Source organism: Eschscholzia californica, unplaced genomic scaffold (assembly GCF_041429995.1).
Source record: "Eschscholzia californica isolate CP2 unplaced genomic scaffold, dmEscCali1.0.p SCAF_3, whole genome shotgun sequence".
In the NCBI taxonomy this organism is placed as follows: Eukaryota; Viridiplantae; Streptophyta; class Magnoliopsida; order Ranunculales; family Papaveraceae; genus Eschscholzia; species Eschscholzia californica.
This window is the reverse complement of record NW_028238420.1, coordinates 62,473,596-62,495,997: the sequence shown is the minus strand read 5'-3', so window position 1 is coordinate 62,495,997 and position 22,402 is coordinate 62,473,596. Positions and strand designations below refer to the sequence as shown.

At 36.8% G+C, this 22,402-nt stretch overlaps 2 protein-coding genes across 3 annotated transcripts; one reads left to right on the top strand and one right to left on the bottom strand.

Moving 5' to 3' along the window:
• Positions 1 to 713: 713 nt before the first annotated feature.
• Positions 714 to 10,913, bottom strand: LOC147553004 (uncharacterized). 2 transcript variants are annotated; one of them, XM_086665803.1, is made up of 10 exons: positions 10,444 to 10,913; positions 8,735 to 8,888; positions 8,454 to 8,658; positions 5,420 to 7,977; positions 5,181 to 5,308; positions 2,900 to 4,867; positions 2,612 to 2,660; positions 2,272 to 2,519; positions 1,604 to 1,711; positions 714 to 982 (listed from the first exon to the last, which is right to left on the bottom strand). In XM_086665803.1, exons 3-10 carry the CDS (start codon positions 8,644 to 8,646, stop codon positions 748 to 750), a joined length of 5,487 nt encoding a protein of 1,828 aa, XP_086521929.1. In that variant the 5' UTR covers positions 8,647 to 8,658; positions 8,735 to 8,888; positions 10,444 to 10,913; the 3' UTR covers positions 714 to 747. The 2 variants fall into 2 exon arrangements, with proteins under 2 accessions (XP_086521929.1, XP_086521930.1); XM_086665804.1 differs by having other exon boundaries at positions 8,454 to 8,624.
• Positions 10,914 to 14,894: 3,981 nt separating this feature from the next.
• On the top strand, positions 14,895 to 20,583 carry LOC147553003 (putative methyltransferase PMT5). The gene is made up of 10 exons (XM_086672123.1): positions 14,895 to 15,102; positions 15,354 to 16,287; positions 16,486 to 16,621; positions 16,860 to 17,100; positions 18,205 to 18,430; positions 18,524 to 18,690; positions 18,807 to 19,107; positions 19,206 to 19,338; positions 19,710 to 19,906; positions 20,228 to 20,583. Exons 2-9 carry the CDS (start codon positions 15,776 to 15,778, stop codon positions 19,857 to 19,859), a joined length of 1,866 nt encoding a protein of 621 aa, XP_086528249.1. The 5' UTR covers positions 14,895 to 15,102; positions 15,354 to 15,775; the 3' UTR covers positions 19,860 to 19,906; positions 20,228 to 20,583.
• The last annotated feature ends 1,819 nt before the right edge of the window (positions 20,584 to 22,402 follow it).

The following is a 22,402-nucleotide window of genomic DNA, read 5'->3' as shown; positions in this document are numbered from 1 at the left end:
GATTATCACCTTCATAGTTTTGAAAGCTTAGTAAATAATTCTAACTTATTACAAGCTGAACAGAAAATATTGTGATAGAAATTGGGAAGTATTTTCTTTGAGTTAGCATGTATATCGCCGAAAACATACTGATGAGTATTTGTCTATTCATCCTTAATGAATTAAAGGTGTTATTATATTTTCCTGACTCCTTGTTTTGCTAACAATCTGAAATTGAATATAGTCGTGTGTGAAGTTTGTTGAGTCCACGCTCGTATCTTTCTAACCGAGATAGAACTTTAAATGAGTATTTTTTTAAGTTCGCATCTTTGTATTATAGAGGTTGAAATAGAAGCAAGTCTTATGGAAGATGAAATTTAGTTTTATGCTATTTGAGTTGAAATTGTAGTTTTGAGCCTCAAAAAGGAGCTTGATCAGTGATCAAAATTCACACATCACTACTACTTTCTTTCAACCCCTCCCGCGAAGTTTCAATCAGAGCCTGAAAATGCAGAAAAGTAAGGCAACCCTAATCGTCTCAGTTTCCCGAGATGGAAAACATGATCACGTATAAAGCGAGACCATACTATTTATAATACAAAAAGTAACGGACACTAGAAGATTGCTTAGCGAGGGATCACTGAAACGGCTTTTACTAGAAGATTGCTTAGCGAGGGATCACTGAAACGGCTGCAAATACGATAAACTGAAAATATGATGGATGCAATGGGAAGGAGAGAGAAAGTTGAATCAATTAATTAATGATGGTTAAAGTGAGAGACATTGTACCCCCTGAGGAAGGTTTTTAGGCATAGGAAATGCAACAACATATCTTTGGGAGATAGTTTTATTATGTGGGGTAGGGAAAGTCGACGATGAGGTCTCACCTCCATCCGCTGGGCCCCCTCGGCCGTGGAACTTACCAAAACGGTTTATCACAGAAAACTTCTCAAGTTCCTCGCTTTCCACTCTTATGTCCAGTATCGAACTTTTCTCACCCAATCTGCATCATCATAAATTCACGGAGAATCATGTACAAAATCAAAATAGAAAAGAAACCAAAATCTTAGAACTTAGAAGATGTAGAAACAAACACACCAAGCGTAGAAAAAATTAGTTCAAAGAATACGCTTTTAATTGTTGCGAGGATATAAACCCTAAATTTAATAAGGAAAATTGAGCACAAATGAAGAGTCAATCATCACAGGGTTAATTAAATCAAAATGATCATATAAGCAAGTAATGTCTCAATCTATGACAACAAGCGCAACTTCCTACCGACCTAATCTCATCAGTAAAACCAACTTCTCGATCCCGAAACACTGAACTGTATCTGATATTGATATCTTTTTGGGTGCTCATAGAAATATTGTGGTTTCGCAAAATTCTAGAAAACTATGGACTCCAAGGCTAACCCTAAGCTTTAGATGAAGTTACTATGTTAGGAAGTTCACAGCATTATGCAGTAATAGCCGTAATTATCACGTAAAAATATTACTGATGGCTCAATGTCAGCCTGTCTTACATTAAAGGAGCATATATTCCCGTCCATTAACTATTGTTCTACTGAATCAGTTTAGTAGCTCATAGAGCAATAAGTGGAAGAAAAAAAATCAGTAATTACCTCAAAAAATCAGATTCCAGCTTCCTCGCTCTACCAGTGAAGTCTTCCAGAACTTGTGCAAAAACTTGATCACCAACCTTCTCGTAAATTTTGAGCCCTCCAGTAGTCCTGCATAGATAGGAAATAAAAAAGTTACTTTCTTTTTTCTGAAGAAACAACTATAACAGAGATTATTTATTTAAAAATAATAATTACTCCTATGCCATAGCATTTCCAAAACAACACCGAATATAATGCCCGTAGCAGAAATTTAATAAAATCATAAGCATGTATCATGTGCGATGACCGGTGTCCGGCAGAAACTTTTTTACTACGCGATACTGTGAAAATAGTCTCGTGGTAAGGACAGACCCTATTCGGACATTTGAGTCAGTCATCAAAAACCAATTCCCTGAAATAAAGTAAGATAAAATCACAAGGTGACATGCGCCAAGTGGATCTTTATATCGAATGGTGTGAATCAGCACATTAATTGTGATTTTCCGTACATCATCGTTTTAATATGTAGTGTTACAAGTGGATAACACCTTTTGAGGAAGTATAGCTAAAATTGATCTTTCTACCATGTGCTCAACCACTCTATATATCTAAAGGACCACATGAGAAAACCACAAAATTTCCAGTACATTTTTTACATCCACAATTTTGACTCTTAGAAAGGTTCTTACTGATTATCAGTGTCTGGGGACAAATGTGAATTGCTTCTAGTAGTAGAGTTCAGGCTACACGCATCCCCTAATGCCTGTTTAGCACTGAAGTATGGCACTGTCGCGTAGGATGAAGTGGCGTCTGCAGCTAGAATTGCTGGCGGTGGGGGTCGAAGGAGTTGCTGCAATAATTGTGTTGTCAAAATAATCCTTCTCCTTGGTCGAGGTACTGGCTGCCCATCTTCAATCATTTCAACATCATTTTCCACCTACACCAAGAAGACTGCTTTTAAGTGCCATATCCAGTATATCTAGAGGACAAGTAAATATGAAATGATAACTATTAAATCAGTCAATGCACCTTCTCAACCACCCGATTAGCAGCTGCTGCCCACTCTTGTTCTGCTGTGCTGAATACAGTAAAAGAGTAATTTAAGATTTTCTTTTCATAACAAGACAATGTAGTCAATCTATTGTTTTACCAGGCATTTACTACGGGTTGTTTTTGTCCCTTCTGGGAGCAAGTAACCACACTTTTATTTTCTTCAGCTAATCTAATATTTACAAACATTGGATAATATTGTAGCTACTTTATCTGGTGATGATAAGAAACAAGTTTCCAACAAAATACACTAATTATAACAACTACCTGATATTTAGAAGCCTTTGAGGAGCATGAATTACTTCTTTATGCCATGGTAGAAGCTCCAATTTTTCATTTTTACGCTTTTTTGGTCTCACGGCCGACAAACTCTGATCAGTAACGTCTGAAGGGAGAGAACGGGGAGGAGAAAGGAGCTTGCTTGCTCCTAAGGTGGTGGTACTGTTATCACACATGTTTCTAACCTGACTGACATCAACATTTACTTGCTGCACTGAAGAATGTCTATTCAAAGTCTCAGAAGACTGCTGAGAAGCACCTACAGGTTGCCTTAAATTATGCACCTGCAACATCTTGCCATTCTTGAAGGTTCCATATTGCTCGAACCACGATGGTGCCATCTGAGGACTAACCCGGGAATTTTCAGATCCAGCAGACATTGGATTAAGATGACTAGAGCAGTCACCAACATACTTCTGACCAGATTCAGACCTATCTGTAGACGGTACAGCTGTAGAAGGTCTTGTATTTTGATCCTCTCCTGAAACTGACTTCCGCTGGAGAGCTGCATTTACCTCATTACCGACAATTGCATTGTTCCCCTCAACTAATTGTCGCCCTGTCTCAGAAGATATCTGCTGAGTATTTGGACCGCTGTCTGATCCTTTAAATCTCTTCCCAACTCTTGTATCAGGATCAGTCTCTGCATCTTTCATATCTTGCACTTGCTGCAGCAGGGAGTAAATTGGCCGTGATGCATTTCCCTGTCTTAGAGAACTGCCAGGGGCTTGAAAATCTCTGCTGGTAGAGGTTCTATTATGAACAGACACATCCTCTTTTTGGGGAACCATAACGGGACCTTTCTCATATCTTCTTCCATCAAGAACTCGATGATGAAGATGAGATGCAAATGAGTGAGAAGTATTAGAGTTTGCACCATGAAAATCCTTACCAAAAGATTTTCCTTCCTGGGATACACCAAACTTCTCTGCATTCGCCTGACCATTCTCAGAGGGTATATGTTGAAAAGATCTTTCTTTCCCTGCAGGCTCCTCCTTGCTAGGAGAGCTCTGTGAATTGATAGAACAAGTACCGAGTTCAGCTACGTTTCCTACTTCCTTAATACCTTGATCATATTGTTTCTGGACCCCTGAGGTTCTATTCACATTCTTATTTGATAGATCAATTGATTGTGCTGGGCTGCTTATGTACTGGGGAGTAGATGCACCCATCGAAAAGGCACCCTGTCTTGAAATGTCTGATGTAGAAGGCTGGGAGACAAGTGATGACTCCAACACTGTGAGATGTTGGCCCGAAACTCCAGGATAAGACGAATTGGAACCCATAATTTGAGAATTATCAACATGGTGAGAACGATTACGAGGCGCATTGCTGCTAGTCATGCTAGACAATGACTTTGGTGTAGATTGATCAGCTAGCGATCCACTATGAGTGTTGGGACTTCTAAATTGCGTAGCGGATCTATCAAACGCAACAGATTGATCAATCTTTATGACCCCACTTGCATTAGACACCTGTTGATGTTGTGACAGATCTCCTTGATATGGAGGGTTGCCTGTAAATGATACAGCTGATTTCTTCAATTGTGGGGTTTCATTGCCTGCCTGACCAGAGATACGAGACTTATTGTCAATATGCTCCTTGTGAGACAATTCACGAGAGGGTGGTTGCACAGTAGAAGCAGGACTCAACCATATTTTATTCTTTTCTTCTACCCCAGAATCAACATGTCTTGAATTAAGATAGCTAACTGCTTCTGAGGATCTCTGAGGGGAGAAAGTGTGTGTTGAAACAGGCAACCGTTGTGTTGGAGGAGCCAACTGAAGACCAAAACCTTGAGAAGCGGCAGAATGGTCCCGCTGAGCAATGGACGCATCAGAAGCTTCTGTTCCAGGCATTTTGGATTTAGGAACATGATCTGAAGAACCGAAGTTTGTTCCAGAGTTGTTTTCCCTCGACTGGTCCACCTTGTGGAGAAGCTCAAGCATATTTTGACTGCCATAGTAAACCAACAGGTAAAATACTTAAGTTCATAAATAATTCTACAGAAGAAGCGTGAAGTAAGCAACCATATGTTGTCAAAAGAAACAGAAGAAATTTGTAAGCAGAATGAGAGCAGTGTCCAATATGAAAGGATATGGTCGGGACAGTGGGGGAAATCATAAGATAAATACAGGAGGGTATTCCATTAAGATGCAAAAGCTTTTTGTTACTAACAATTTAGAGACCACATCAGCCACCTGGTGTAAAAGCAACAGAAAAAAATATTTTAAAAGACTAACGAGTGAAAAATCTGTGATGAATAAACCTTTTATTTTGAGCATAAAAGCCACCCGACCCATCAAAGGAAGATGATACAGTAGAATCTTGGTGCAATTCTCTAGAAGGAAGCTCAGTCGAGCCTTTTAGATTTTCTTGATTTTGAGGTAATTGTCCCTACAAATGGCAGATTATTAGAAATGTCTAGCAATATGGGATCATGGCGCAAGAACAGGCAAGCAGCCTCGTGCGTCATGGTTGACAAACACGTTCAAGATCAGTACTTACCTCCAGTATATGAGTGGAATTATTTGGAATTTGACCTACAAACTTTGAGTAACCAGAAGACCCTTGCTCTTTATATCCACCATGAAAATGCTGTGATAAGGATTGAGAACGTGTGAAATGGTTTCTGGTGTCAGCATGATCCACATCTACTGCCACGTCTCCCATTGGATGATACTGAAATTTGCGAAGCACGGGTGCCTTATGACCAAACTGACCTGCAGATGTTTGGTTACGGCTCGAATCACTAGGACTTAACCATGATTTCTCTCTAACGGTACCTGTTCCAATAGGATGTGCTCGGTTAGAGTTGTGGCTCTCACTAGTGATTTCGTTCTTGTCCACAACATGTTGGTACTTCAACATTGAATCATTACCCTGGTTTTTCGAATATGAATCAGTAACATGCTTTCCGTATTCAGAGTGATGACCATTTTGGACTTGGTTGCTTGTTCCTAAACAAGAATTTGGCCTAGCAGTAGAATTGCTTATCACTGAAGATTCTCTACTGACATGATGACCACCTGTGCCAGGATTTGCCTGTTCCAGTCCATCAGTCAATTGAGAGAACGAAGTTGCAGCATGATTACCACTAGCTTTCCCCATAAGAACTCTATTATGATCATTTTTCTGAAGATGTTGCAAGGTGTTACTATTTTCATGCATTCTGAGAGTCACATTTCCACTACCCATTTGTTTCCCACTTGAATTCCAACTATTCGATCTAATGCAAGGTTCACTATCGATGTTATAGGAGGGGTCGTTTTGCCTATGGACCCAAGAACCATTGATGTTCTGAACATTTAATTCACTATACCTTGAATGTCCAGGCCAAGTACTCCCAGCAACATTTTCAAAATCCATGGGTGGTTGAGCTAGACGACTTCCCTCAAAATGTGGCTTTTGTTGAGGGTTGTAATTTAACCACTCAGGTTCTTCTTTACGAAATTCCTTTATATTTTCATAAGAAACATTGGGTCGTACACTCTCACTCAGTTCCTGTCGAAACTTGGTCCTTTGTTGCTGAGAACCAGGGGCACTGTGCCCACTTGGCTTAACATTTGCATCATCAAACAGATGAAACTGTCTTGAAGTTAAAGGAGAGGCACTATGAAAATTATTATATGATTCTCTTTGCTGCTTTATACCACTCATTGTAGACTGAATCCCATTAGGTATTTCCGCTTTATGTAAACTCAAGCCACTCCACTCATCCTGTAGCCCGGTTTCACTACTTGAAGCTTCAGCTACAGCAGACTGCATTAGAGCACTCCATGTTCCACTCTGAATGGAAGAAAATGCATTTTGGACTTCAGAACTTTCTAAAGGATTCCCATAGCCACTGATAGACGCAGCCCAACTATTGTCATCTGTGCTAAATAGTATCTTCTCTTCCGTCGGATCAAGGCTAACCGAACCTTGTGAAGGTACAAACTGGCTTGGTGCCTTGTCCTGTAGATTTTCAGACCAACTAGTCTCCTGCTGCCTCCCTTGAAATTCTTGAACTGATGCATTACTCAGCGAGGAATTCACTTGATGGAAGTTTCCCAGCTGAACTTCAGTGTTGACACCTTGAAATTGAACATGCCCAAGAAAGTTCTTTTCTTGAGAATCCTGTTTGGGGACCGACATATATTCTTGCATACTAATCTGATCCTGAAAATCAGCAGATTGATCATCTCGGAAAGCATTACTGAAGGTTGATGACTGCATGATAGACTTTTGGTTACCACTTGTGGGGGTTGACACATCTGAGAAGTCATGCGGAACTCCTTGGAGATGAGAATATTGGTCGAGAGCAGTACCTCTTACGCTAGCAACTGGAGTACCAAACAGAGATTGATCAACCTGTTGAGTGAACCCCATGGAACGTGACCCCTGACCCTGTTCCTGTGATGAAATAAGGCCACTAGGATAGCCTTGCAGAGGAATGGATCCACCATGCTGTCCCCAGTTCATGTTAACACCCATAAACATTTGAGAGGAACTGGGTATCTTGGGATCGACCCCCGTGTGCTCAGCTGGCCAGAAAAAGTTCGACATATCATGGTTAGGAGCACCACTTGCAAGGGTTTGTGCCTCGTTTCTAATTTTTGATTGCTGGTTCATCAGATTCACTTCTCTTGCTTCTTGATCTAGTTTCTGCCGTTGATGCTGCCTCTGAAGCTCTTGCATCTGTTTGAGCATAAACTGCTGCTGCCATGACATGTCGTTAGGTCCCATTTGCTGTCTTGGCCCAGGTTGAGGCATGCCTGATTGTTGGCCCCTGATGAGCTGTTGCTGACTACTAAAAAAGTCCAAGTTCACCGGAGACTCAGCAACTTCTGATCGTTCTGATGTTCTTGACAAGGCAGGGCTGAGCTCTGAGGCATTTCCTTGCTGAGATTTGAAAAAGGGCAAACCTCTGGATGCTAAATTATGTGTCATCGATACTGTATCCTCTCCCAGAAACTCACCAGGATTCCGTCCCTTTCGCAAACCCTGTTCCCCGTGCATAAACCCATTCACACTCAATGGTTGATATCTAGATTGATCTCTACTGAACGCGGACCTCGATGTATCTGCACACATTAGGATGTGGGACACATTTTAGTGAGCAGAGAAAGATAAAACAGATATATATATATATATATAGACACACACACACTATGTACTTACATGTACAATTAATAAATAAATTTTTACTGCATCTTGTGCTAGTTTTCTACATAACAATGCCACCATGCTTATCTGACTATAAGAATGACACACATTTACCTATTTGTACATTCAACACTAACTTAAAACAGATTCTATTTATTTTGTTTGTCTAAAACTTAATTCCTTAAAACTATTTCATAGCTTTCTTTAATAATTACCACCTAAGATTATCTCATATTTTAGCATCCCAGTTGTACGTAAGTAACCTTAAAACCGTGCCCAATATCCGTCACCGATGTTATCCTAAAGCTCAAAGCAAAAGATTTCTTTTAAACAGCATATGAAGAAACTATAGGTACCTCAAATTAACATGCAAGGAGAAGGGAGAAGACTTAACCTGGTTGCAGTATATTATAAGTCTTCAAATTGGATGTGAAAGGAGACTCAATTTGTCTCTGGTCTCCACCCCAAGAATTGTTGTCAGGAAATGGCCACTTTCCAATAACAACTTGAGGTTCACGCTGTTCCTCGGACAAGTCACCTAGCTCAAAGAAATCGTGGACTTTGTCTGAGGCTTCGTTACCAGGCATAGATAATTCAGCCTGCACAGTCAGCAGCGGATCAGGTCTTAAAGGGAAAAATTACCAAAAATAAACACGTAGACGGAAAGTTGAATACCTTAATTATAGGTCAAAACCATCACATGCTGAAAATCTATCAAAGAACAGAAATCAATATTACAGAATCACTCAAAATGAATGTTGCCTCAAGTCCTTTTCACTACCTAAAAATGGTCCTGCAAATTCTATTATCCCAGCCACAAAATCTTAACCTGCAGAAAATCGCAAGAGGGACTAAATAAAATTTTTGAGAACATCAGTAGCTTTGGATCACTATAAATCCCTATACGACATGGAAACAAATACGAGAATCACCATCACGAGGTATTCGATACAACATGCAGAAAGGGGCTACAATGAGGATGCGACAATACACAATCTGGTCCTTTGTATTTGCGCACATTATTATATTTCACTTTTTAATAAACCATTATCACATTATACAAGGAAGAGTTTAACCTACAGTGCTCTTTTATGGTCTTAACGCGATTGCGTGGAGGTATAGACAATATGTACATACAAAATCTCAAATTACACCCATTCACATGGCTGCAGTCATTGAGCCCGTGAATCTGAGTCTCTAGCATCCAAAAAAAATACTAAAAAGGAGTACTCATGAGTGTTACATAGATAAATCATTCTAAAAACGTCTTAGTGGTCTTCTGCTGTTAGCAGAAGAGAACAACATTTGCATACTTACAAGGGTTCTACTTTGCAATGTTTCAGAATAGGTTTTTACGCCTCAAGGCAGATTGCTCTCACAAGGTGAGGCGAACGCCTCAATGCTTAAAAAGCGTAAACTCTTTTGGCGAGGAAAATGATATCAATTGTGTAAAAACATAACATAGCTTTTATACTTTACCACCGTAATAGAAAGTCCTAAATGTTTAAGAAACAAAATACTAATATTTTTGTGTTGCCCAATAACTCAAAAATAACAGGTGACCTCTGATGCACACGTTTTATTATCAAGATTAAATACGTAGACCTCGAAGCATATACTACGCAACCGCAAGTGCCGTACACAATTATTCAATAACCCAACCTTGCACATTATTTGTCAACAGACAGTCCTTTGAATTGTTAACAACCCACAACTGGTACATGCGGTTTCTGAAAGAATGTGATTCTATTTATCACCCCCCCCCCCCCCCCCCCCCTCCCATTGTCTCTAAGCACTGACATATCTCTCTACTAAAACATTCCAAGACAAAAGGTACAATTTTTGGAAACAAGCAATTAAATGCCACTGTTTGTCAATAAATCCAACAGAACCCACAAGTGGTATTGTACTTATTCTAATTCAAGTTTTTAGCCCAAAAATTAGCAACAACTAGCCATTTATAATATTACAAAAATTGATATCCAAAATATCAAACATACCAAAGTAATGATATTTCCCCTTAATTTCTCCTCAAACAAAACCTCACAATAGAAACAGAATACAAAACCAAAACCTACCATTTGAACTATACAAAATACACAACCCAATTCGCATAAATCCACCACAAAAATGAAGAACCAATTCAAAAACCTAAAACTACAGTTTACATGACAAATTTGTTAACCTAATACAAAATACCCAAACAATCACATGTCGATCAAATAAAATACACAAAAAAGATCCACAAACAAATTGTTTACACACAGAAACGAAAAAAAAGGGAGATTTCACCAAAATCATCCTTTTTTAGGGCAAAACAAATGGTGATCCAGTTTTAAAAAAAAAATAGGGCTTGATGGATTAGGAAAATGGGAAAAACTTACTCAGTTGTTGAAGCTCTATTCAAAGTAGGGAGATCGAAGTAAATTGTATAAAGTTTCTTGAGATTGAAATGTTGTTTTATCAGATTTTTAGCCGACGAAAGAGGAGATCAAAAATGTCACCTTTTGTTTTCTTGTTGAGATTTCTAGAGAGAGAGAGAGCATATAGAGAGAGAGAGAGATGGAGCGGCGTTTCTCAAGCCAAGAGCAAAGATAAAGTGATGGGGGAAAAATAGAGAGAAATTTTCCCTGAGAAAAACTATGTATTTAGGCTTGGACCGAACCATAGGTTCGGATTACGAAACAAAGTTTGGTTCCTTTCCGAAGCTAATAATATTAAAATAAAACTAAATATATTAAAAAATATTAAAAATTAAATTAAAATTTTGAGAAAGGGAACTAAATAATTAAGAAATTAGGGGGGAAATTATATATTTGTATTTTTGTAAGTTAGCTTTTTTGTTTTTCCCGCCATTAGGTTTTTGTGAATAGGGAGGAGCTTTATGGTTGGAGATCATGTGAGGAGAGTGAGAAAACGCCCTTTGTGGGAACACAATCTTTATTTCCACTACCAAGTATTTATTCCCCTTTTTATGGTAAGTTTGAGACTTCTTGGTTTTAATATCATGGGTACCCGATTACCCTAAACCTAAATATAATTATCTATTTTGGTTGCACTTCTTATAATTCAAGCATTTAATTACTTCATAGTTGGGTAGAGCTACTATATATAGAGAGAGATTTTTTGGAGTGTTCTAATTGTATAATAAAAGATTTTCTTGAATGGTGCATTATAATTTGATATCAAAGAAAGCCCATTAACCCATGACCAGGTCCGAAAAGTTTGAGTCCATGGTACTCGTAATGCAAACTAGGGTACTGCCCACTTTCTGATATAGTACGTTAGATATATAATAAGGTCAATCAACTTATGTATTAACTGTCAATGTAAGACTATGGTGTTGTTCGTGAAAAGGGCAAGTTTTAGTTAAGCTCGACTAATTTTGGGTTAGTAGCGAGCTTTAGGCATATAAAATTTCTAGTTTCAAATGGGAGTGTGTCAAGTAATTCTAATACGCCGTAAGACTGTCCACCTAACCTGCCTGATTAAGTTATTACCAAACGATATCTGCCTTGTGCAATGAAGTTGGTACCTGTGGGTACCATGCCCAATCTCTTTCGAGACATTAATTATGATGGTTACATTGTAGATTGGGATACATTACGAGAACCCTTTGATCCACTCTTACAGCTCAAGAAACCCATTGAATCACTTTCTACCTCAAATGGTTCGTACGTTTGCTACAATAACTGAAGAAAAACACACACTAACTCAAGGAGATCAATTGTATTCATGTTTAACTCTTGAACTCTTAAACTTTGAAACCTTGATTTATAGTAATTGGGGGATAGAGATGGGAAAAAGAGTTTTTTGTTGATTCTTGTAAATACAATAAATGTGACTCAATTCCATAACCCATTTGAGATATATCTAGGCTATCATTGTTTTTTTTTTTGTTGTTGTTGTTGTTGAAATAGGCTATCATTGTTACAACGAAGAATAGTATATACCTAGCTCTTAACTCAAAACTAAACTTATAAAATATTCACAAAAAAGAGTATAGCTTTCTAATAGAGAACTTCATTAGTGGGAGCAGAGTTGCTTCCCTAAAATCTCTTAAAATGAGATCCCTAGGATCTGTCAATTTGTACAAAATTTCTAATTTCAGAGCATATTAAACGCACACTAAATCTTAAAAATTGAGAATGTTACAGGAGACTTCAAGATTTTATTAACGTTTCATCTTTAAATTGAAAACTTATTTGGAACTCTGGAAAAAAAAAACTCAACAATTTATGCGGCACTAGGTTTGCCTTGATTTCAATAAGAGATTAATTACGACATACCATCACGGAAATCGGGACTTGGGAGGTAAAGTAGTATTCAATTTGTATCATGAGAATTTTGCTACCATGTAAGGTTTCAAAATTAAAATATAATTCTTAAAAACTGTCTATTTTGTCATTTGAGATATGTTAAACTCAAAATTATATGCAGTTTTGCATGTGAAGAAGTGATGGAGCTAACACTTGTGGCTAAATTGTGGAATGCATGAAAAAATTCAGGGAAATTCTTAGGCACCTCTGATTTGGCTATAGGCATCCAACCTCTATAGGCCCGTATAGAAGCTAGGAAGTTAAATCTCAGAAAGCCCAAGAGAGGATGAAAGCAACTTAACCAGGAACCCACATTTGCAAGGCTTGATCTTACACCTAATGACCTAAACAACCCCACATAAAAGGTAAAATGACCCAAAATAACTCGCATCTCTCATTTAGTCTCTCTCACTTATATATGTATAAAGTGATAAAGGCGCCTCTCGCAAGTGTTAAAGATGTCTTCCTGGATGCAAAGTTTAGGAAGGAAAGTACGAGAAAACAAGATGAATCGAACGAACTTGATGCAGGGGCACCCGGCGTGGAGGCTTTTTCCATGACCAAACCGGGCCAAGGGCTAACCGGCCATGGAGAATAGTTTTAGGAAGTCCTAATTTTAGTATGATTATTAGAGAATTTAGGTTTAGGAAATTATGTTATTTTAGTATTTTCAATAATTGGAAAGGTCCAGATTTGAGTCTAGTTATTTAGGAAGTTGCAGTATTTTAATTATTTAGGAAAGTCTAATTCAAGTCTATCTAGGAAAGTCCAGAATCCTATAAAAGGATATCTTGTTTGTCCATTATTCTCAAGTTGAAGAGAAACCCCATTGAAGTTTAATAAAGTTTTAAGTATTTAGAGTTATTTCATCGTTATTTTATCGTTCTTTGTTTAATTTTATCGTCTTCTTTAATTTCCGCTGCGTTCTACATCAGAACTAAATCTCACGAGTCTTTCGCTCGTTCCTCTCACTCTCTCCAAAGGAAGTTTGAGATAGAAGGGTAAAAGCATGGAGAGAAGGTGAGGGAGGAAGAGAAAAAGAAAAAAAATAGAGAAATCGAAACACAGAAAAAAAAATGGTGAAATCTCAAGATATAGGTTTTCCAACTTCTCTATGGTTTTCTTTTGGTGATCTTATTCAAAATCAATTGGCAGTCGGTGGAGAAGGCTTACACGTTATATTATTGCTTGAGAGATTATCTATTTCTCACATGAGACTGTTCTCGTACACTTTATGCGTGTAAGGTTCTTCGGGGTTAATTTATTTCTTCGAGTGGTGTGGAGCACGTGTAACTTTTAAACTTGTCATCCTAGCTCACAACACGATAAATTTTGTAGTTATCACAGCTAAAAACCAATTAACAATTGGGAGAACATTATATAATTGGTTTGAAGGATATACTATTGTTGTATTTGGGACTAATGCCACCCAAGTTATAGAGAAATAATTGTTTAGTTCCCTTATAATATGAGAAATTTTATATACTTAACATTTCTACCTGTCACAGTCACATTTTATTTTTGCCACACTCACCGCCAATACCACCACTACCACCATTTTCCACCACTCTCTCTCCAAGTTCTACCCCTCTCTCCTCCCGAGTTTCTCGAGGGAGAGGATTCGTTCAAGCACAATGAAATTTTTAAAATTCTATTGGATAGTTTTATAGGGGCCTCTCACAAGTGTTATAGGTGCCTCCATCCTTCACAAACTTCTTTTGAAATTTGTCTTGAGGGGGCGCCTATAACACTTGTAGGGGCGCCTTTTTCTCTAAGAGATACTCAGACAAATACAGAGAAAATAAAGAGTAGTAAGTGATATTGGAAATGATCTGAGTGTGTACATCTAAAATGCGAGCGTAAGATTTTTTTGTTGTTGTTGAAAGCTAATGCGATGGTAAAGCTAGATTTAATTTGTGACGGAGAACATTATAAATGTACATATAATACATAGTAACATTTTCCCATAGAATTTCTTTTGTCTTCCTTTTTTTTTTATGTTGAAATTTCTTTTCTCTTCCTAGTGGAATGAAAAATCATGTGCTGACTGCTGAGCCGGGCCCCATGACAACTTAAAATCAAGAATCTTTCTTTACCTAATAAGTCTTTATTTCTAAGCAATAATCAACTAAAATTTATTTATAATATATAAGTTACTTTAAACTTAAATATAGAACTCTCTTAATTACTTTTCACTTATTATTATTATTATCTATTTCCTTTCTCATTATTGAAAGCCCTAAAGTGAGTGAGTGAATGACGTACTAATATAAGTAAAAAAGAAATTTAGAGACAATAAAGCCAAAATCCATCTAAATACTACAGTTTTTCTGAAAATTTCTATTGGACCCGAATATGAAACAACTCTAATACCCGAACAACTTACTTTATGACGTCACGATTACGCCATACCAAAATTCACCTGGTTCGGGCATTAAGCCAACTTTTCTTCGGGTCGAATAGTATTTCCGTAATTTTTTACTGAATTTGATTTTTGGTTTATTAGTATTTTGGTTGATATTTGGTTTATTTGTGTATAAAAATTCATTCTCTTTCTCTTTCTCTTTCTCTCTCTAAACGAATTTCCGCGAAATCAGGTATTCTTCATCCAACCACAACAAACACCCTTCTACTCAACCATTTTTTGTTTCTCTCTCTCTCTACCGATCTCTGAAAAACACTTGTTATTCTTCTCTCTCTCTCTCTACTTCTCTATATGACTCGGTACGTATCCAAATCTCTGTATCTGTATACATCTAATTCTTTTTTTTTTTTTTTTTTTTACATTTTGTAATTTTGATCGTTCTTTGTTAATTGATTTGTTGTACTCTGAGAGATTTCATTAAGATTGGATCTGATCTTGTTTATTGAGTTTACTTGAGATCTGATTTCATTTAGTAGATTGATTAATGAAGCTGGCATTTTTTGTTATATTATGTAATGTTTTTTTGGTGGATCTTTGATGCACATTTCAGGTTGATCTTTGAGGGAATACTTGTTGGAGAAATTGGAATTGATTGAGTAAAAAAAGTTAGGGTTTTGAGTGTAATTTAGAAGGGAATTTGACATTATTGAACGGATTAGTTATTAATGAGTGTTGGTTATTGCTTCATTTTGGATCTGAATAGATTTGTTGAATGCATTTGATAATATTTGAATCAGAAGGAAGTCACTTTCATTCCCCTGTTAGTTGAATTATTTGAAGACAGAGAAATTTTGGTTCAATGCTTGTAGGAATTGGATTCATTCTTCATTACAAAGATAGGAGAAGCTCAGATCTTATGTTGGGTTCTATCTTTTTCAATTATTTGACATTAAGGCTAAAGGGTTAAGTCCAATTTTTTCCTGGGGGGTTCTTAGATTGAAAAAAGAGGTAGCTTTATAACATAGTTTGGACATGAGAAGCTCCTCGTCGAGTCAGCACATTGTCAATTTTGGTCGTAGACCGCCACTTAGCTTGTTATTGTTGTGCTTTATTTGTGCACTTGTATTAGTTGCAGTCTTACGTTCCACTCCTTCAAACACTTTGGACACTCTTTCTTCCACACCCTTACCTGATTTTTATAAGAACTACAGAAGGTTAAAGGAAGAAGCCGTAAGTGAATATTTAGAAATAAGATCACTTTCGTTAGGGTTAACCAACTTTAAAGAGTTTGATTTATGTGGCAAGGATAGAGAGAACCATGTACCTTGCTATAATGTAACTGCAAACTTGTTAGCTGGTTTTCACGATGGTGAAGAATTTGATCGTCACTGTGAAGTTTCACGAGTGGGATCACGTTGTTTGGTACGTCCGCCTAAGGATTATAAAATCCCTCTGAGATGGCCGGGTGGGAAGGATGTCATATGGAGTGGCAATGTGAAGATAACCAAGGACCAGTTCCTTTCGTCTGGAAGCATGACAAAAAGGTGCAAATATTATTACTTTTTTTTTTTAATATCCTTATCCATATGAAGGTGAAGAATGAAATACAGTTTTACATTTTGTCACCATAAGACCAAATAATCCAAACTCGGTCAGATATCTTTGATAGAACAAGCTAGAGAAGGCGAAACTTCTTTAACTATATCCTGCCTAAACATTCCCTTTTGTGTTCAAATTTGCAGATTAATGTTACTAGAAGAAAATCAAATTGCATTTCACTCTGAGGATGGTATGAACATTGATGGTGTTAAAGATTACTCTCGCCAGGTTGCTGAGATGATAGGGTTGGGAAGTGACTCTGACTTTCATCAAGCCGGTGTAAGTTCTTCTCCTATATTTCGTGTTTAAGACTTAATTATTTATGGTGCGAAGTTGGGATTTTTGTGTGAATCTTTTAAATATAACCTAGTTACACTTGTTTTGGGAACTTCTCTAGGATACCTTTTGTGGCAGAAAATTTGGTTCCAGTTTATCTTTCTCTTTTTCATTTACTCAAATGAGGGGGTTCTCTTGTTAATTAATATTCTTTTTTGTGGACTATGATATCTATTTACAGGTTCATAATGTATTAGATATTGGTTGTGGATTTGGTAGCTTTGGAGCTCATTTGCTATCGCTTAATCTAATGACTGTTTGTATTGCGGCATATGAAGTGTTTGGGAGTCAAGTGCAACTGTCTCTTGAAAGAGGTCTTCCAGCTATGATTGGTGACTTCATCTCCAAGCAACTACCATATCCATCATTGTCTTTTGACATGGTTCATTGTGCACAATGTGGTGTTACGTGGGATAACAAAGGTACATCTGACAGTTGCTTGTAATCTGTGCCGATTTTCTTTTTCTTTTCCCTTTCTGGGGTTTAATGATTTTAATCTCTATGGTTGCTATAACTCAAAATGATTCAGACCGTACAAAAAGAAGAATTGTGAGCATATGTTTCTCTAATTGTGCTCTTCTACGCATCGTTTACATTGGACAATAAACTCCCACCCTCCTGCTTTCATGTAAATTTTCTTGAAATTGCAGTGGATAAGCATAAGCTCTTCCAGATGATGATTGATAGCCAGCAGTGGTATATCCCGTTTCTACTACTGTGCATGAATAATCAGTGCCTGCCAACTCTAATTTACACTTTATAGCGTTCAGCTTGGTTAGTGTAATGTGTCCCTGCCATCTCTACATACAGGCTGTGAAAGGAAAGGAAACTGATAAGTCTGCATTAGTGCATTCTATAAACTTACCATATGGCGTATAATGTATACCTATATCTATGTAGACTGAATAATAAGCGAACTCCATGTTCTTATATAAGTAGTATAGCGGAACTTCTAAATTCTTGAGTTCTTAACCTTCATATGAATGGGAAAGATCTAGCATCGGTTAGTATCAAGTATCAACGATTTGATCCCCTGGACGCTGTCCGTGCAACCAGAAACTGGTATAGTTGTATTTGAGGCACAATGTTCGGTGGGAGATTTCTAACTCAGTTTGAAAACATACTTAAGCCGAGTTTGAATCCACTCAAGAAGAAGAAACCGAGTCTCTCCTGAGTGATTATGTAGGATTCGGTTCGTCAGACAGGATCCTGTTCCGAGCCAAACTACTTATCATGATAACTTCTAACTAGTAAAATGGAAATGTCCATAAATCTGGAAATACTGCTCACCTACTGAACAAGTAAAGAGAAATGCAGGTATAAAACACCTCACTGAACAAAGAGTCCTAGCATGTATTATATGTGAAATTGTGCATCACAGAATGAAATTCTCTGCTACTGGAAGCTTTGCAGAAAAAGGGATCTTATTGCTGACCCCAATTGTTGGGACAAAACACGCATAATGATGATAAGATGCCATATCTATATATAGTTTATTTAAATCTAACAGTGCTTTTGTATGTCAGATGGGGCATTTCTTATTGAAGTGGACCGGTTACTCAAGCCTGGAGGGTACTTTGTTCTGACCTCGCCTACAAGCAATTCCCAAGGAGGTTCAGTGAATGTGAAAAAGGTGACAACATCAACTCCACATGAGGTGCTTACTCAAAATATCTGTTGGAGTTTGTTGGCTCAGCAAGACGAAACTTTTGTTTGGCAAAAAACTGCAGATGTTCACTGTTATGAATCTCGGTGAGGACGCTAACCATTGAATATTATGTAGTATTATTAACTACGGGTTAATTCTTGGACCACTAATAATATGAAACCTTTCTCTCAATATAGCAACCAGGGAGACGTACCTCCAATTTGTAAAGCAGATCAGGACGATCAGTCTTATTATCAGCCTCTCCGGTCATGTATAAGTGGAACGACCAGCAAACGCTGGATCCCCATACAAAACAGGTCTGCTGGTTCCAGATTGAGCTCTGCCGAGCTTGAAGTTCATGGAAAGTATTGTTCTGAAACAGATTTTTCTGGGCCTTCTATGACCCATTTAAGGAATTGTTGGGCCTTATTCATGGCGATGCCATGCTGATCTAATTATTATCATGTATTCCTGCAGGAATACAGCCTGAAGATTTTGTGGAGGACTCGGAGGTTTGGAGATCAGCTCTGAGAAACTATTGGTCATTGCTGACACCCTTAATTTTTTCTGATCATCCAAAGAGGCCAGGTGATGAAGACCCCTTACCTCCATTCAACATGATACGCAATGTGATGGATATGAATGCTCATTATGGGGGTTTAAATGCGGCTCTTCTGGAAGCAAAAAAGTCAGCGTGGGTTATGAATGTTGTGCCAGTCAGGAGCAAGAACACACTTCCAGTCATACTTGATCAAGGTTTTGCTGGTGTGCTGCATGACTGGTATTAACATCACTCTTGATCAAATACACTTCCACACTATCTGAATATTGTTTGCGAACTTGATTCTGAACTCTGAGGACATCCTCATCTATGCACAGGTGTGAACCTTTTCCAACTTATCCCAGAACTTATGACATGCTTCACGCAAACGGGCTCCTTTCATACTATAGTTCAGAGCACTGTGATCTTTCAGATTTATTCTTGGAAATGGATCGCATTCTGCGGCCCGAGGTAAACATAAGCCCCATAATTGATGATTTTTTATTTTGTAACTTCCGTAGTTAAAAAAGATAAATTGTTTTGCATTGAGATTTAAGTGGGTGTAATTGTGATTATTTGCATGAATTTCATGATATCAAATATTTGAAGTGATTGCAGGAGTTGTATGTGATACGAAAGAGTCCAAATTTAGAGACAAGAATCTATCCAAATATTAGCTTAACTCCTTTTATTTAGCTTCATGTTCACGGGAAGTTAAATCTTGAATACGATATTGACTGAATGCATTTCCCATTTCCGTCAGCAGATGCGATGATATTGGATATCTCATCTCGTTGTTTGATTTGACTGTAATTTGATAATACATGTTCTTTTGCTCGTAGGGATGGGTTGTTTTACGTGATAAACAACAAGCTATAGAGAAAGCACGTACACTTGCTACACAGATTCGGTGGGAAGCCCGGGTAATTGAACTGCAAAACGATAACGACCAGCGGTTACTTGTTTGCCAAAAGCCATTCTTGAAGAAGTGACCGACTCAAAAACAGGATACTTCACTGTTGGCAGGAAAAACATTCTGGTAATTTCTTGAGCAAATCCACCTGACTCTGTTATTTAGTAATCCAACATATCATTATAAACGATAATGCTTCATCGGCACTCTGCCTACTGATTTAGAATACGTCAATGATTATAGTGCCAATATTTTTGTGCTCAAAGTACTCAACATTACATGTACATGTATTATTTAGTTTAATATCTTTAAAGTTTGAATGCCTTGGCTTTTCTTTTTCGGGTATCAAGTCTCCAGATCTGAAGTATAATAAACTTCAAAGTTCAAACATGCCAACAAGAAAGTTGTCTTGAAACTGACGTGATTACATGTTATTGTCATCGACAGGACATGAATCGATGCCACACTTTTCCTCAGATCATTGTTTTGCTTGGAGAGTCAAGCAGCAGATCCAAAGACACAGATATTATGAATATCCACGCTAAGCTGAGTCGAGATAATTATTCCCCGTGTCCCAATATTCATTTTCGCAATTTTTTTTATTATTATTTTGTAGTAATTCTTTCATCAAAATCATTTTTTTTCTTCCTATTGTTCTTTTTCTTCTTATTTTTTGGTGTTTTCTTTTTGTTATTTAATATTGATGAACAAATACAGAGAGTTTTGGGTTGAATAACTGATTGTTCTTAAGAAGAAAGGGTTAGAGCAAAAGCCATGTAATCTAAGATGTTATGTTCTTTGTCCATCACTTTTTCTTGATCACGATATTTTAACTTCTTAATTCAATCTTATAACAGGATTTGCATATATTTTATATCTTTCTCATAACCTTCTTCTGTTTCTCTCTTGAGCCTCTAGGGCAAGTAAAAAAAGAAAAAAAAATTGAAGTGTTTGATTCTATGTTTTTTGAGGTGTTTTTCGTCTTACCAAACAAAATTTACAAATAGAAAAATGTAGGGTAAATTCCGATATGCGATTTCCATTTTCTATAAAGCATGGTCTAGTTTTTTGTGATCCTATAGTTATGAGGTTTCGAAGTAGACAACAAGTTCGGAGGTTGAAATATGAAGGGTAGTGTAGGCAAGATATCAATAACATTAAAGGTCCGTGGGTATATAGACCAAAATAATATTTAAAAAAGGTTTATGATCCAATCTTCCCAAAACATAGATATTTAGTCCTTTTACATTATGGACATAATAACTCATTCTTTATGAGAGAACTACCGTCCATGTCCCTCCTACAAAAATCACGGGATTTTTAATTTTCCAAGGTGAATTTGGAATGTTTCTAATGTGGGCGTGATTTAGGGGATTTAAAGCAACTAACGTATAAATCCGAAATTGATTTGTCTCTATCTTCTAACCGTTTTGGAAAGCAAATCTATTTCCAAATCAGTTCAAAATAAAAATCACAACCAAATCAGTTTTCTCTCTCTTTACAGATTTGGAAACCAAATCAATTTTCTCTATCTTACTATGTAAATTTTTTTCGATTCAAATCAATTTTCTCTCACTTATCTTTCAGATTTGGAAATAGTATATTTGCTAGGATCAATTTAGCGTGATTTGAGGGTTAATATACAAACTATATATATCACTTTCTCTCACTTAACTTTCAGTTTCGGAACATTAAAGCAACATATGTTTTCGTTTTTACTCATACATAAATACACATAGAATACAAATTATAAAACAAATACGTAAATTATGTATTATTTATGACGAGGAAACCATCATTTGTCAAGTATACAACATAATTTATCAAATGTATGTGGGTCTTGTTCAATAAATTACACATAATTTCTTTTACATTACACATAATTTCTTTTACATTACACATCCTTTACATTCTGTTACAAAAAAAAGTACAAAATCTTCTTTGGTTCAAAAAAGATGTCCATCCATGTACTCTCCATTAGTTTCGTTGACTCACTTTGATTTGATGATTCTCTTTGAAATTTCATCTGGTATATCAAATCTACACACATAAATACACATACATTAAAGAAAAAAAAATCATATATTTATAAACTACATGTATAGTTTCGTAAATTATATATAATGTTTGTCAAATTTTGACAACTTTTGAAGGTTTTGAGTAGTTTGGTAAACTCATCAAGGCTACTGTTTTGGGTGAAAAGTACACGTAATGGTAAATAAATAATACACAATTTATGTGCACTTATAAGTAAATTATATACATAATGGTAAGAACATGAAGATATACGTAAATTATATATACTTTATTGCGAAGTACACGAGATTTGATGGTAAAGCGAAGTATTTCTACTAATGAAATGAGTACTGTTTTGGTGTTAAAGCACGGGTAATGTTCTATAAATTACCCATAATTTACTATAAATTGTGGTAATTTACGATTAAGTACATGTACTGTAAATTCTGTTATGAGTAACCGTACGAAAGAACAAATGTTTCATAAATCCGTACGGATTGAAAACCAGATCTGAAGAAAAAAATGTGAATATCATTAAGCTTAAACTACAAATCTACAGATATCTGCTATGATGATTGATTGCAATAATGTCAAACTCGAGTTGAA